The 16,366-nt window shown below is 37.9% G+C and overlaps 1 protein-coding gene across 1 annotated transcript; it reads right to left on the bottom strand.

The window, feature by feature from the left end:
• Window positions 1–2,541: 2,541 nt before the first annotated feature.
• nufip2 (nuclear FMR1 interacting protein 2) lies at window positions 2,542–13,240 on the bottom strand. The gene is given in 5 exon segments (XM_029447799.1): window positions 2,542–6,353; window positions 8,189–8,221; window positions 9,242–10,747; window positions 10,750–10,935; window positions 12,774–13,240. Coding segments are annotated over 5 exon segments (1,944 nt in total). The 5' UTR covers window positions 12,940–13,240; the 3' UTR covers window positions 2,542–6,300.
• Between the last annotated feature and the right edge of the window lie 3,126 nt (window positions 13,241–16,366).

The raw sequence follows: 16,366 nt of genomic DNA, 5'->3' as shown, positions 1-16,366 counted from the left end.
CAATAATTATAATATATAATATAATACAATATGTGTATTTTTACATTAGGTATATTTTAATGCTGATACTTTTGTAATTGTACTTAAGTCACATTTTGAATGCAGGACTCTTACTTGTAACAGAATATTTTAACTTTTACTTTAGTAAAATATTTGAGTACTTCATCCAACATAATAAATGATAAATGATTCATTTATATTACAAATATATTAAGAAATATCTACATGTTACATGTAAAAGTTAAGGTTGAGGTTAAAACTAAATACTAATTTTTACAGCTAATTTATTCATGATTACTACAGAAAAAAGAAAAAGAAAGTTTAAAACTCCAGAATTAGTAACTTTTTGAAGACTTGAAGCATTTGTAAATCTGAGTTGAGTTATACATCATCTGCTCATGAAATCCAACAGAAAGTGATTAAAGTCTCATCTCTGTAGTTTAGTAGTGACTCAGTCAATGTGACTAATCTTCCACAAGGGGGCGTCTTTGATCAACAATCAGCACCTCTGCTCACTGATGGCACAGCAGCGCTCAGGCCTTTTCATCAAGCTCATTATGACCACATGGCTTCCAAAAATGCTGTCCCTGCTCCAGCAGCCTGTGTGAACACAAAGTGACTGTGTGTGAACACATCTATCACGAAGCAGGAACATTTCCTAACATATGCTGTCAAAGCAAAGAGCACTTCCAAGAAACAGATGTCTGCACATCCAAGTAAACCTCCAATTTGTTTGAGTTTTTGGTGTTGGGCACCAAAAAGATTAGTTAAATCTAACTTTTAAATAAGTTGCAAAAACTTTATTTTTATTTTTTTAAATCTAATAAAAAACCGGATGGTTAACTCTGTTTTGAGTCACTGACATTTTGCTGTTAGAGAATATACTCCCACATAACTTAAAACACTTTCCTCCACGAGACACAATGATCAGCATCCCTGCTGTTTGTTATATTATTTTTCATACTTTACATATTTATCATAGATAAAAGTGCACAGAAGTGGAAAACAACTTAGTTGATGAACTGTCATCCTATTTTTAAACCAAATAAACCAGACTAAATAATTGACATAAATTAAAAGGTGATCATTGTATAAAAAATATGAATGAGTTAAGTAACTAAAGCTCTAAAATAAAAGTACGTAGAAACAGAAAGTAGCTTAAACATTAGATAGACTAGTATTAGAAACACAGTAATTGTAGATAAGTAAACGTATTGGTTAACTGTGGCGGGATGTTTGAATCAGCTGATATATTATGTGATCTTGACGAGAGTCACAAGTTTTCTTGAACGTGTAATATTGCACGTGATGAAGTTGACATGTCATGGTAAACGAGCCAATATGTAGTCAGTTTGCAATATGTGAACAGAATCAGAACAGCAGAAATGCACAACACACACAAAACACAGTATTCTTTATGAAAATTTGACATTTTAATGGAAACTAAAATTGTGAACACTGGAAGTTTTATTTTTTTTTTTTTTAATATCGACTCTATTACATTGTTCGGAATTTGAGGGTTATCATGCTTAAAAAACAAAACAAAAAAAAATACATTGTAATGTGACACTTTAATGTGACACATTTGTTAAATTCCAAACATAAAAATCATCTGACTGCTCACTTAAAAATGTCAACCTGTAAGACATTTGAGAAAGAAATGCTGTTGCCTCATCTTTTAGGGGGGGGGCAAGAGATGTACAAGTGATAAAAGAGCAGCAGATCAAAATCATCAAGCACAACAGCCATTTGAGATGACAGAGAAACAAAAAGATGACTCGGCGCAATATACCGCCTCTTTTCATGACTGAACCTTGTAAAGACACATGTTGCCCTTTATTTATTTTTTTATGTATTCATCATGTGTGGAATCATAAACACTGTACCTCTCAGGTATTATTGAATAAAACAAAAAAGCCCCCTAAATTAAAACATTTCCACAAGAGGCAATGAGTTTAAAAGGAGGGACAGTTTTTAAGTGGAGCACAAACACCAAAGTCCAGCATTTCCCATTACAGACGATTGATTACTGGATGAAGAAGCAGCACTTTCGGTATTTGTTTTATCTTTTGAAGATTGCTCTTCTCTCACACCGTATAACAACACGCTCAAAGTGACATTCAGCTGCTACAGTAGTGCCTTCTCTCTGTCACTGAAAACGCCTCCAAACCCAGCACGATGTCAGGATGCCGGCTATGACATCAACTAATGTCCCCCGTCTGTGCGCTTGCCATTCACTAGCTGAATATCTGAGTCGTGTACCTTTGGCGAAAGCAGATTTCAGAGTTGTTAATACCTCACTCCCCCTCACAACATGATCAACATCACTACAAATAAAAAATATATTACGAGACCCTCTGGGATGCAGCGAGTTTTGATCACTCCATCACAACTATTTGAAGAAATGAGTTAAAGTAATTTGTAGAAAATCAGCTGGAAGAGTTCAAATATATTAACATTGGTGCTATTGTGGGGGGAAACTAGGTCTACATCAGCCTTTATCAGCAACTAAATCATCTAAAACTCACAAAAAATGAGACATTTTGATTTTCTGTATCATTTATTCCTTTTAGTCTCATCCTACTTGTGCATCTATGGATAAATTAGATTCTAACTCAAAAATAAAACCTTTTTTTAAAACACATGTTAAAACATTAATTTGTTAAATCAGTTCAAATGAATTATGTGCTACTTCAGACATTAACTCGACGATGGACTGGCATGAGTATACGGCAGCAAGCAGTTGTCATCCGTCCCATTCGAACTGATTTTGGCTTTAGGTCACACAATTCTGAACACAAGCCATGACAATTTCAAAACCTACAAAACACAAAAAAAAAATTCTCATTGCTTTCAGCTGCGTCCATGTCGCTCAAAAGAAGAAGTTATAGGATTAGCTGGAAGAAAACTTAAAAACAGCATTTGCAAATGTTACAAAAAAAAAAAAAAAAAAGAAATGGCACGGATATATGCTGGAAGCAGATTTTAAACAATCAAAATTGCTGTAAAAGTATATTATTATTTTTTACACAGGCACCTGAACATGAAACAACAAGGTGGAGGGGGAGGGGGGGGGATTTAGAAATATACGAGGAACTTGCATATAATAGGAAGAACTCGCTATGCACACACCCACAAAACAACGAGGCCAAACTCGTCACTCACAACCTGGAAGCCTGCATCAGCGTCCTTGAGGTGATTGCACATCCTGAGGGGACGAAGATATAAACTCCACATGATCAGGCTTTACTTTCTCAACACACCAACACTCACTCACCCCCGCCCCCAACACTGATTAACCATCTACTCAGCTTCAAGAACCTGTTTTTGGTTTTCAGGCTACAATGCTAAATAATAGTTCCATCTATATAAATGCATATTCAACATAGCCTTTTTGCTGTATTAAGTGCTTATATAAAAAGGATCCTTGGGATGGAGGATGGGAGATTCTCTGATTTCCCCGTACAGGACCATCCTCTCAAAAAGCAAGACAGTATTTTTATTTTTATTTTTTTTGAAGAAGGTCGTAAGACTACAGTAACATTACAGACTACTCATTTTGATCACCCTGTTTTACATTTAGAAGCCTATAGATGCATCACTGTCCGTGGAGAATAATGCTTTCAGCCTGAACAATTTGGCATCTACCATATCGGAACCTGATGTCACTTTGTCGATGGATTATGGACAATCAGAAGAAATTAAATTGCGAGTTTTGAGTAACATTTTGCCGGATTGAAAGTTAATTTCCACAAGCACAGAAAAAAAAACAAAAAAAAAAACACACAAGTCTAAATGCTAATGGGCAACATCTCCTTAACATGCCCTTGCTTCCGCATACACCGGATCCAACACAATTGTTCTTATTCAGAGGGCAGCATCTGATGATGCGCTCATCCATCACACACACCGTACACTGGAAGCCAAAAAAACAAATTGTTTTAAATACCAGAGAGCCGACTGAGATTAGACATGGAAGTTAAATGTCAAGACAACTGGCTGCGGTGACGACTTTCCTCTCTGCATACGAGTACAAGCTGCAGCGCTGCCTAATCAGGACACAGTGGAAAAGAAGTGTACTTGAAAGCTCATACCCAGATTGTAGCTACACGTAGAAACACGACTGATGTTCAGCAATAATAAATCAAGAGGTGCTTCACTATGAACACACAAGGGAGAAAATGAACCATCAAAGATTGCAAGTTTACAGTCTAGTATACATAGAAAACAGCGCATGGAGCAATGTGCTTTTTTTTTTTTTTTTTTTTTTTTAAAGGGGAAATAAAACAGGAAAACTTGTATTTTTAGAGCCCCAAATGACAATGACAGCACCTTGCATGCCACAACAGTTTTCCTCAAAAGTATTTGGTGTTTTGTCACACATCATATGAGACTCTATATAATAGGACTCCAATTCAACATTTCCAATTTGAGAACATTACATGACAGGGGCCATTTGGCAAAAAACAATATTTAACATAGTCATGGCTTTATCAACACTACCTGAGTTACATTTAATAATTCTGTTTGTTTTTTCTGAAAAGTAACAGCCCAGAGCCATTCTTTCAAGGAGTATTTCTCGTCAGTACATATAGATCTCTAGTAATTCAAAGATAAAAGCAATTAGTTTACATAAAGTGCTATTAATCCACACATTAACCAAATCATATCTTCTAGAGAAAAGAAACCCGGACAGTTCCTTCGTTATGTTGAATAAACCAATCCTGATTTGGAGATGGTGATGAAAGTGATGTCACAGCTGGCCAGTTAGCAGTTAGCAAATTTGGGCTCCCTAGACTTAATTAGATCTTTCAACGTGAGCTCTTTAGCAAAAATCACTTAAGGATTTGTGCAACAAACTGAAAACGCACCTTAAACATTTTAGAACAAACCACACCAGCATCTTGGGTGATGATTTCGTAGCTCCATATAACCCATTTCACACATTGTATGGATCACATGGTGTTATTGCACACTGGTTTGCAAATGTAAAATGTTAAACAACAAAAACAGAACAGAACAGTACAACTCATCTTCACATTTGAACACTGTTTGAGAAAGTGGCTAGTCGGGGGGGGAACCTAGATTAGTATTGCAATTGTTGTGTTACTGTTATCTTTGCATGGCGATGAACAGTCATTCATTTCCACCAGTAAACATGCAGGAAATACAATGCCATAAGACAGAAAAGTACGACCAAAAACAAAAATCAGTCGTAAAATGCAACACATGTTCCTTTGACAAGAGGAATTGAACAGTTTTTACATAGAAGGAAATGCAGGCAAAATAATCTGCATGGACATCCTGAGTCTTGCTGCTGAACAAATAGCCCAAAACGCAGAAGACCTTATTGGGAGCAATGCCTCTTGCTTAACATTTTGTCACATACATGAATCTGAATTTAAGAATAGTCTGCACTGACTTCATATCAATCTGCATGAAATGTACGAAAAGCTTTAAAATGAAAAGATTTTGCCTTTAACGGAGACCTGATTATAAAATCTCTAGCTGTAATAAACAAAAATATGAAGGGGCGTCGCTTTCCTTCAAATTGGGCACTTTTGTACCTGTGCTCTTGGGCATACTGCAGGGCAGATAACACATTAATGTTATGGCGACAAAACAGTAGAAAAGAAAAAAAAACAATCGTTTAAAATTTCTGGGCTGATTTTTCTAAAAAAAGGACTTAAGACAAGGTTCTCCCTTCCTGGATGGGGCCTCACCTATGAGCTTCCACTTAACTTACTGTTTAACTCCAAAGGTCTGAACTCCAAAACTTAAAGGCATTCTTTGAAAAGTGTGTTCTCCTTTTCTTCCACGATGAATTCAAGTTTGCACACAGATGTGTATGTATAACGTCTAACATATCTACAATGAACTCATTTGAATGCGTGAAGAAAGAAAATGACTGAGGCATCCCATAGTCAGACTGACGGCTGCCGCAGTTCAACAGGATAAAGGCTTAGGGAGGTGCAATCCATGACACCTTCCTTTGTTGAACTCCCGAACATCATCCTTTAAGAGCCATGAGACAAACAACCATCACAGCTCCAAAGTCTCATTTATCGTGTTGGAGAGGCACCGATCAACTTCTCTAACGTCCCTCCAGAGTGTGTGTGTTTGTCTGATGCCCCTAAAGAAGTCCGTTATTCCACCGGAGATTCCAAGGAAAATCTGTCATGCTAAACTATCAATGTTTTCACAGTTGTCACTTTATCTGTCCAACAGGATTGAGGACTCCCAAGGTAGATAATCGCAGCACCCAGAAGAGAAGAAGGTAAGTACTGTAGAGCATCTACCTCATTGATCAGGTCCATCCTTGGTCTCATCATAAACCACTACTCTTTTTGGATCTACAGCAGAGGGGGGAGAAGGAGGGCAAAGGGTTAGTTCAGGGATACACTTTAGCATAATGACAGGAGAACAAGGCCAGTTGATAAGCAAACACTATAATAATAATATTTATCAGATAAAATTGAATAAACATTCAAAAAAAGGCCTCAACTCTGCTTTCTTCTCTTATAAACTTAACTTATTAATAACTAAATCAACTCGGCACAATGATGGACACTAGGCCTATGTGCCATCATTTAAGATATTTTAATGCATTGAATAGCTGCACCTGCATTGAAGTTGTAAATGCTTTGGTAACATTTGAAAAAGACGGTACAACATTGAACAGAGCTGGGACCTCTTTCATCAAGCCATCACTCAAATGTTGAAATGATTCATAAACATTAACCAAAAAACAAACTGCTACTACCAGGGACAAAATGAATAGCATATTTAAGCTCTTATAGATCATTTATGGGAGCAGATTTATCCTAATTTTGCTTAACTTTTGATCCGATTCAGGATTCTAGGATTTTCTTTGGACATTCTGAGATTAGCCTGGATCTTTCTTTTAAACAAATAATGATGTTTAAAAAATGTAAAAATTCCCATTGAATATCAATTAATTTTTATTGTGTGCTAGAAAATGCTCGACGGGCCCCCCAGCAGCCTGAACTTTAAATTGAGTATCAAATGATTCTACTTCACTTAACATTTTAGAACTTTGGCTTCTTTTGCTAAATAAAAAACTGTATAACTGTACTATATATTTCTCCAAGTGAAGTATCAAAGGTAGCGTTTTGCTATTGGCAAAGAAACTGAACTATTGGCACGAGTATTAAGAAGTTTCAAACAAAACCCAGCCCTAGTGATAATGGCAATAACTTGTGTTTGAATATTAAGCTAACGTAGCCTCAACAGACGGTTAACTGCAGCATTCCACCGGCCAGCTGGCAGGACTGCAGCACCAGAGGACTGTACAGCAGCAGAATGCCAGTTATTTTAACAGTGTCTCTGTAAGTGATTACCTTGGGTTGCTTATGTTTATGCTCTTTAGTAATAACACAAAATGTGGCCTTTTATCCTTCAAGGTTTAACCGTCATGTGATGTTTGTCTATGATATTCAGCTATCTGTCCCCGAGGGGCTCGCTGAAGGCATGCAGCCTCTGGGCACATGCTGCCATACAACAATTGTATTTGTGTAGATTTATAGCAAGGAGTTAACTAAACAAGTTTCAGTATATATTTCTAATCAGGTTACCACTGTTTATGAACTAAAAGTCAGTCAATAGGTGTACATGCAGACTAATAGTTTGATTGTAATAAAAAGAAAGAAACATTACGTGACTGTCATGGGCACACAGTAACAGGCTATCTTAAATCATATGAAGGTTGTATTGTGAGTAAGTAGAACTCCTTTAACAGAAATAGATAAGATGTCAATCTTAAGATTCAACAAGTATAGACTTTAGTCTGGATCCTCGATGTTGACTGTGTGTGATGTACACAAGAGCAGCAGAAGCTACGTGGTTTTGAAATGTCAATGACAGCAAGTAATGGAGCTCACAATAAAAAGGTACGATAAAATAAATAAAAACCTTTTGTTTTTTTACATTTACAACCATTTGGACCAGGAGTCAAAACACCAATGCACTTGGTTCTACACATTTATGAATGCAAGTAACTTCAGACATGGACTACCACCATTATGAATGATGGAAATCGTGTTTCTTTCTTTCACTCTTATAACATGTTCTAACATTTCTAGGTCTAATTCTTGTTGAGAAAACTGAACTGCATAAACATTTTCAAAGAATAGAAGATGAAGAAGTGAGAGCAACACATTTAGCTCACCTTGTTTTTGCAAGCTGAAAATGAATTCCATTTCTGTTGAAGGAAAACAAAAAACACATTATTTCAGCATTGATTAGTCAAAACATGTTTTTCAGAAAATGCAATATTGATGCAACATATTATTTCTTAATTTATAGTTTCATACATAGTGCACATCAAAACTCTTAAGACTTGATGGTTTTAAAATGTATAATTCTTAAGTCCACCACTCCCGCACTAGATTCAAATGGCCTTTCAGGTGCATTGAGAGGAAACTTTGCAGCATGTAATCCAGCTTCACTATTTGTCTTTTGTTTTTTTATCTCATCAATATCAGCCTTACTGTTTATTTCTCACTCTCCCACAGTGGAATCAGGGCTGTATGAGGTTACAGCTAATCCACACCGAAACATGATTTAGGTTAGCGGGAACAACGATTCTTCATCAGAAATGTGGCAATCTTGCAATAATGGAATAAGTTGCAGTAGCCATAGCAGGGCTGGGCAATATATCAATATCGTCAATGTCGTGACATGAGACTAGACAGATTTTGGTTACCGTAATATCGCAGAAGTGTTGTCTTTTCCTGGTTTTAAATGCTGCATTACAGTAAAGTGATGTCACATTCTGAAATTACCAGAATTCTCTGCTGTACTAATATGTGCTTTCCCCCACTTAGTCATTAAATCCACATTACTATTGATTATTTATCAAAAAATCTCACTGTGTAAATATTTTGTGAACGCACTAATAGTCAACCCTACAATATCAATATCGAGGTGTTTGATAAAGAAATGTTGCAACAGGCTGCATACCTAACTTCCCAGAAAGGTACAGTGCCCTGCAGTCATGTGGAATACTACTTGCAACGTACACAGAATTCAAATCAGATTAACTTTCCAAAATGTTTTTGTCTGACTTCTTCTTCGTCTACTAATACAATGCAAGTTTGGTGGCACTCTCAGCACTGTTACAACCACGATGTCCCCAAATCCACCAGGAAATAAATCTTAAGGATTACACTTCAACAATATACAAATTAATCTGATAAATACAGTGGGTAGTCATAGTTACCTTTAGTGTGATAAGTGACAGCAGCTTTAATATCAAAGGACCCCGAGCTGCACCTTCTGCCAGTGTCTTTAGAGTGGGCCTGTTGTTTAGATGAGCCAAACAACACAGTGGCTAGCTGGCCCTGAGCAGGCTTAGCACCGTTGTCTTTACTGGGGGCTGACGCAGCAGAACCTGCACCCTTGGCCTCTACTTTTGTCTTTTCCTGGCTACATGGCTGCAGCTTGATATCCTCCTCCCTCATCACACACGCAGGAAAACAAGCATTAGACACATTGCAAGGGGCACAAGTCCTTTTCTCAGGGTCTTGAGCAAAAGTGCCAGGCTCTAAGAAAGATGGGCTAACGTCAAAGCAGGGCTGGGCAGTCTTGGCTGCAACAGCCTGACACTCGCTTTGAGGTGTGACCACAGTAGTCTTGTCCTCTGCAGGCACCTGGCCACCTCCTCCTACTGGCCCCAAGTTGGGCTCATTGATGAAGGAAAGCCCCCACTGATTCTGGAAGATATCTCCCAGGGCTTTCTGATTTGTCTGAGCAGCCGGTGGGTCGAGGTGACGAGCACTAGGGAGCACAGGTTGCATATTTAAAGGGTAAATTAAAAGAGTACACTTTCTAAGCTCGTATGCTTCTCCATCTACAGGACTGGGTGTAGAGCTACAGTTACTTTCCAAAGGAGATGCTACATTCTCGCCACTTGGGATAGATGGGGCTGGTGGAATACTACTAGCAGCAGGAGCAAAGAAGGTACCCACTGATGGGCAGCTGTTTCCGTTTCCAGAAACAGGGCCATTAGTAAAGCTAGCTGAGGTGATAGTTTTCATAGCAGACATAGGGACCTGTGACAGTCTAACAGGAGGAGGCAGTGCCTCTCCTCCACCTTGAGCTACTTTGTTGAGGTTCTCTTTTACTTTACTTGCATAACTGATCTTGGGTACAATTTTTGCACTGCTATTGTCCACAGGAAATACTGGAGGGGGCTTGAACAAAGTCCACGAGTCCTCTTTTGAAGGTGAGGAAAGCTTGGCTTTGTGCCTTTCATCAGTCTTTTTACCGAAAGTGCCAACTGTTTTGCCATCAGAGTTTTTCCTCTGAGATTCACCCATTGAAGCCTCTGACGCAGCAGCTCGTTTAGCTGCTGACTGAGCTTCTACTTTATGAGCGGCTCTAAAGCCATCAAGTCTAGAAGTCACTCCCTTCTCAGTTGTCTCAAGATTAAAAGCCCCGTGCTCTTGTGTAGTGTTGCCCTGCTGCATGTCTTTCTCCTTTTCTCTTATCACATTATCAGTGTTCTTGGCGTTGTTACATCTGGCCTTGCGTTTCTTCGGAGTAGTATATCCACCTTCGGAGCCGCTGCCATCATTGTCTTTGCTAGAATAGCCATTTGTAATTAAGCCACAGTTTACAACGCCATTTTGAACCAACATAGAGTCTTTCTTATCCAAAGGTTGGCCCTCATGATGATTCAAATCCAGAGCCTTTTCCTTGTCATTTTTAAGGTCCATATTCTTTTATGGTCCAGTCCTTTGCTGCTCACTTTTGGAACAGTTGTGTACAGCTTTTGTGTTGACTTCTGCTTCACATTTGAATTACTTGTGTATCTGTTACCATTGCTGTTGGGGGGGTGCAACATAAGAGCAGTATCAGACGGATGTGGATTCCTCTCAGCCTCCTCCTCACTGATGTTTACTTTTTTATTGCCTGAAAATGAAAACAAAATCAGTTTATACTGAAATCATACAACACCTTAACAATTTGTTCCACTAGCTTGCAGAAAACTACCCCAACCCTCTGTCAATTCATTTGACCTTCCCACTTACAGAAAATAGAAGTCATGCAAAGATTTTGTGGGCCACAAAAATCAAACATTTGGTAAAGTACTTGTAAAGCAACAATGACAAATATAGGACCTGCCTAAAGTCATAAAAACCTGAAAAATGATTAAGATGCCGTACCTACTATAATACTCATATTCAAAATGTAGCCAAGTATGAATTATCCACCTCATTCACATTTGGCATTGAAACTTTGTCTCTGCCATCAGCATTGATTTAAAACTGGCGTGTCCAATGCAAACCTCTAATATGCACCATACATTTGATAACAATCCATTTATAGTGTTCATAGTTAACTTTAGTCTTTTATGATAAATCATTGCAGCAGCCAATGTTGTTAAGAAAGCTATGTTGTCCAGCAATTTCTATCCCGAGAAGTAAAACAGACAAGATAAGTGCAACTGCTAGTTAACGTTTATAGTGTTGCCTAGATTACACATTCCAAGTTGAGCTTGGTGCTTAATGTATTTACCAGTTCTGGGGGTGTATTATACCTGACGACGATCAAGTGCATACTGGACTGTTAACCAGAGATAATCTGATCCGAAATAAAATACCAGTTGCTGCAAGATGTGAAGGGGGTGCTCACAGCAGCATATACGACATACATTTGGTGTGGCAGTGAACCACAAATAGGTCTATGCATTGCACAGAGGCATGGGCACGACTGCGTCAACGTAGGGCTTCAAACTCAATGGTGCTGTCCCTCATGTCTGTGGGCACAGCACACACAAGCTTCTGCATACATACTCGCTTCACTTATGATTATACAGAGGCCTTTTTCTTTTCTTTTTTGCGAATTTGCATTAACATAGATGCCAGCAAACGTAATGTCGATAGTTACAGTGCATGTTATATGCAGCAACCCGCATCTTTATCAATTGGCCATAATGGAGTTGCTGCGTGGCTTCACGTTGACTAGACAACATGCAACAGGCCTGTCAGAGATGGCTAACGTTGGCTAACGTTAGCTAATGTCAACTAGCCATCGACTCGTTGGGCATTAACACGCCCTGGCATCAAAAGTATTTAGCTGTGTCATAAGACATCCACGTAACACCCGCGACCCAAGTAGATAAAAGACACCAACGACATGCCGGTGCTGAAATATACCGTGGTTGTGCAAAAATGATATACTAGCCAGTTAACTATAGCGTTAGCTCGCCGTGAAATTCTAACATGGCCGACAGGAAATGGCAGCTCAGAACATTCCAGTGTAGCCGGCTCGCTTTCCTAAACTGGACACAGGCATGCTGAAATGAATAAGATAGAGATCCAACTAGTGTTGAAAGCGACTCGTCGTGTACACATAACGGTTCATGCGTGTACACTACATGGTGATCCAGCGGGATTTTCTGAAATTATTTAGTTGCATTTGCAAAAGAAAAATGGGTGGTGAAACCGGCACACAAGGTCAATCCCCGATATGTCAAACTACCACCAACGACAACTGTCACGCAACGTCAACTAGCCAACTAGCTAACTTAATGTTTGGTTTCTGGTCCGACAGTGACCGACTATCGGTCTAATCAGTTAGCTACTCGGCCGCTGTAACGTTTCTAAAATAATTCAGGGCAACAGCATATAGTTTGTATTAATAGCTAGCTAGCAGGCTAAGCTCTCAATCACGGCGGAGTTAACGGCTAGCAAATGCTAGTCGGCTCGTTGACATTAGCTGACTAAGGCTAGCAAGCGTTAGCTCACTTTTCCGGATGGCCCAACCTGTTTTCTTCGTCTGCGTTTCCTGATGCTGGCGCTGGAAGTGGCTCTGATCATGTTTTGGACAAGTTGTATGTTGAATAGAGTGTCTGTCCTCTCCGTGGTGGTGATATTGCCTTTCTTGTGCCCGATCTTTGGGCTGTTCCTCCATTGAAGTGTAGAATGTCGGACTTGTTCACCCAATATGTTAGCTCCCAGGGTAAGTGCAGGATAGTCCAATCACTACCAGTGTAAAACGGAAGCTATTTGAAGCCTCTGTAAACGTCAGCAGTAAACGTCTAAAAATGGCACTGTTTTGGGTGGTCACCGCCACTAAAATCCGTGTCTAGTTTTTGTGCAGAGTTATGCAGGGAATATTTCGAAGGGCTTTCAGATCTCGGCAAATGTTTCACACCAAAATAACGGACAAGTGAGGTTTAAAAAAATATAACGGGGTGGGGTTCGTGTGTGAACTAAAATCATATGACCGGAGGCGCTGCCACGTCTCCAGCCAGTGGACACTTTTGTAGAGGGTCCCGGGGAGACCAATCCCACTCCCAAAATGGAAAAGCAACTTATTGCAAATTCAATATCTCTGTTCGCAAACATTTATAATTCATTTCTAAGTATTTTACCACGTGTTGAATAGAAACAAATATAATGTTCACGTTGCTGTTTTTAAGGTAACGTTTTATATAAAGACCACACCTATAATTCATTATGAAGGCATTCATAATGAATTATAATGCCTTCATGACTGTGTTCATTGACATATAATGCTTTCTGATGCATATCAACATTCATAAAACATTTTAGATGTAACCTATAATGAATTAAAAGAGTCTTATGGATGCTCTTGACTAGTTATTAACTAGAGGTTGACTGATACTGCTTAGAATACATTATGATTACATTTACTCACCTATACTGACTTCAACAATTAAATGTAGTGAGGACACACAGTATGCTGTAATAGTCCTTGCAGTATCGTAAGTTATCATTTAATGTGATAAATAAAGTGAAGTACATATTGATTAATCTATAGAAAATGCATGCTTTATCATAACGTTTCATTTTGGGTGCAATATATTTTCATGCATTTAAAATAATCTATTCTGCATAATAATTATTATGTAAGACGCCACATACGTAGTAATCACTTATGATGTAGCATAGACTCTTTTAAAAACTATTATGCTGTAGCATACTATGAATCCTTACTACAGTTGACTGTTGAAGTGAATAAAGGTAGTCCTACAGATTGTATACCCCATCCGTCATCTGTCAAACTCATTTTAGTTCAGGGGACACATACAGCCCCAGTTGAAGCCCAAGTGGGCCGGACCAGTAAAATCATAGAATAATAACCTATAAATAACGACAATTCTCCCCTTTGTTTCAGCGCTAAAAAAGTACACGCTCATTCTGAAAACGTTTACATTTCATGAACTATCTTTTTACAAAACATTATGAACAACCTGAAATTTCTTCAGAAAAATAAGTGCAATTTCAACAATAGTATTAGTTTATCATTTACACATTATACACGCATTACAACTTACAAAACATTTAGTGGACAAATTTGAAATAGCTTGAAAGATTGCAGTTAATGTGTATTTTTACACTTAGCAAAGACATCCCGTGAGCCAGATTGGACCTTGTGGTTATGTGTAACGCCCCTGGTTTAGTTCATAACTATTAAACAGTATCCCTGAAACACTTATAATATCTGTAATGTTTTATGACTGTTGATATAGTGCATCAGAAAGCATTGTGTATGTTAATGAGTGAAGTCATGAAACATTATGAATGCATTACAATTCATTATAAATACCTTCATAATGCACTAATAAATGTAGTTCTTCAATAATACTATAATCAGAATGTATGTTTACACAAATAATTAATGTGCAACATGCATCTTCCACCAGGAATAATTATTTTGCGTGCTTTAACTGGATGTGATATATTTTATATGCTATGTAACTTGCTCGTCAATTTTATTTCCCCTCACAAATATGACCTTTCACATATGTAATAAGCCAGGGTATCTGCCTACGTCCAAAAACACACGGAAAGACATATCACTTGGAAATGACTCCATCATTGCAAAACATAAACAGGTTGAATGTATCGGGTATGGGTTTATCAAACATAGCCCTTTTCCTCAGTTAGTGTTAGTCATTATGGTATTAATTATCTTGTGTGGAATGGTTATATTGCTTTGCTCCTCAACATCTGCCCTCTTTTCATAATTTCCTCATCGTTTTCTCTCTTAAGTGCCCCACAATTAAGATGTCCAGCAAGACTGGGCTACTATTAAGTTTCTGACGTCTGACACTACTAAGTGAATGAAACCACCCTTTGATTTAATGTGTGCATCTGGCTGAATTGCTTGTCTTTGACAAATCAAACAAAGAGTGAATGCATACTAAACATTTTTTGGCTGGATTAGAACAACTAAGTCACACTGAGTGATAGTCATAGGTTTAGCAGAGCCTGCAGCAATTCAAAGTAATTATAATATTAGACATTGTATTTTTAAATATTGTGCAAGTAATTTTTAAATGAAGAAAAAAGGGTGGTTTGTAAGTTAATTATCACACACCATACCGTACATATAAATACTAATAGATCCTCACCTCACATTGAGTTATAAGGAAGTCTCTTACACTGTATACTATGTGGCCTTTGTGTTGCAGAGTGCAACGTTGCTCACATGGGACATAAAAGAGCCAACAGCATCCTCTTGTGGCTACAGATACAAAGTCTCAGATTTTGCAGTAAAAGTTCAGTACCGCTAATTCATTTCAACACAAAAGTGCTTTATAAATGTAACAAACTTTCTTGAGTCTCTGGTATGGTTTAAGTACTGATTAGTAGATTCAAAGACTTTACATTTAGTAAGATGTATTCAGTTATGGTATACTTGTGACTTGGCTATGACTTGTGACTTTTTTATGGTATACTATATTATGATTGTCTTATGACATACTATACTATAAGCTTTTATAAGATATTTTTTATGATATACTATACTATAACTTTTTAATGACTTTTATATGACATTTTTTATAACATACTACTTTATGACATTTCTTTTATGATTTCTATGCTGTTCTATACTATGAACTTTTGTATGTATGACAAACATTTTTATTTATATTATGATTATTATTAATATTATTTACAATGTTTGTGACATACTACAGTATGACCGTTTTTTATGGTAGACTATGAAATCTTTTGTGACATACTATAATATGGGAACAGTAACTGCAGAAAGCACTCCTGACGACCTTTTTTGACTCTGTGGTGACATCTGCCATGTCCTATGGAGTGGTCTGCTGGGACTGCAGCATCTCCACTGCTGACAGGAAGAGACTCCATCTCTAGTGGAGAACATGCTCCACCCCACGCAGGAGACTCTGACAGCACTGTGCAGCACCTTCAGCAAAAGGCTGCTTCACCCGTGGTGTGTGAAGGAGAGATACTGCAAGTTCTTCCTTCCTGCTACTTTGAGACTGTACAATTAACACTGCTCCCAGTAGATCACACTGATAATTCATTTATTCATGTGCAATGTCAATGTAAACAAC

This window comes from Cottoperca gobio, chromosome 14 (genome assembly GCF_900634415.1).
Source record: "Cottoperca gobio chromosome 14, fCotGob3.1, whole genome shotgun sequence".
Lineage (NCBI taxonomy): Eukaryota > Metazoa > Chordata > Actinopteri > Perciformes > Bovichtidae > Cottoperca > Cottoperca gobio.
This window is presented reverse-complemented; position numbering and strand designations above follow the sequence as displayed.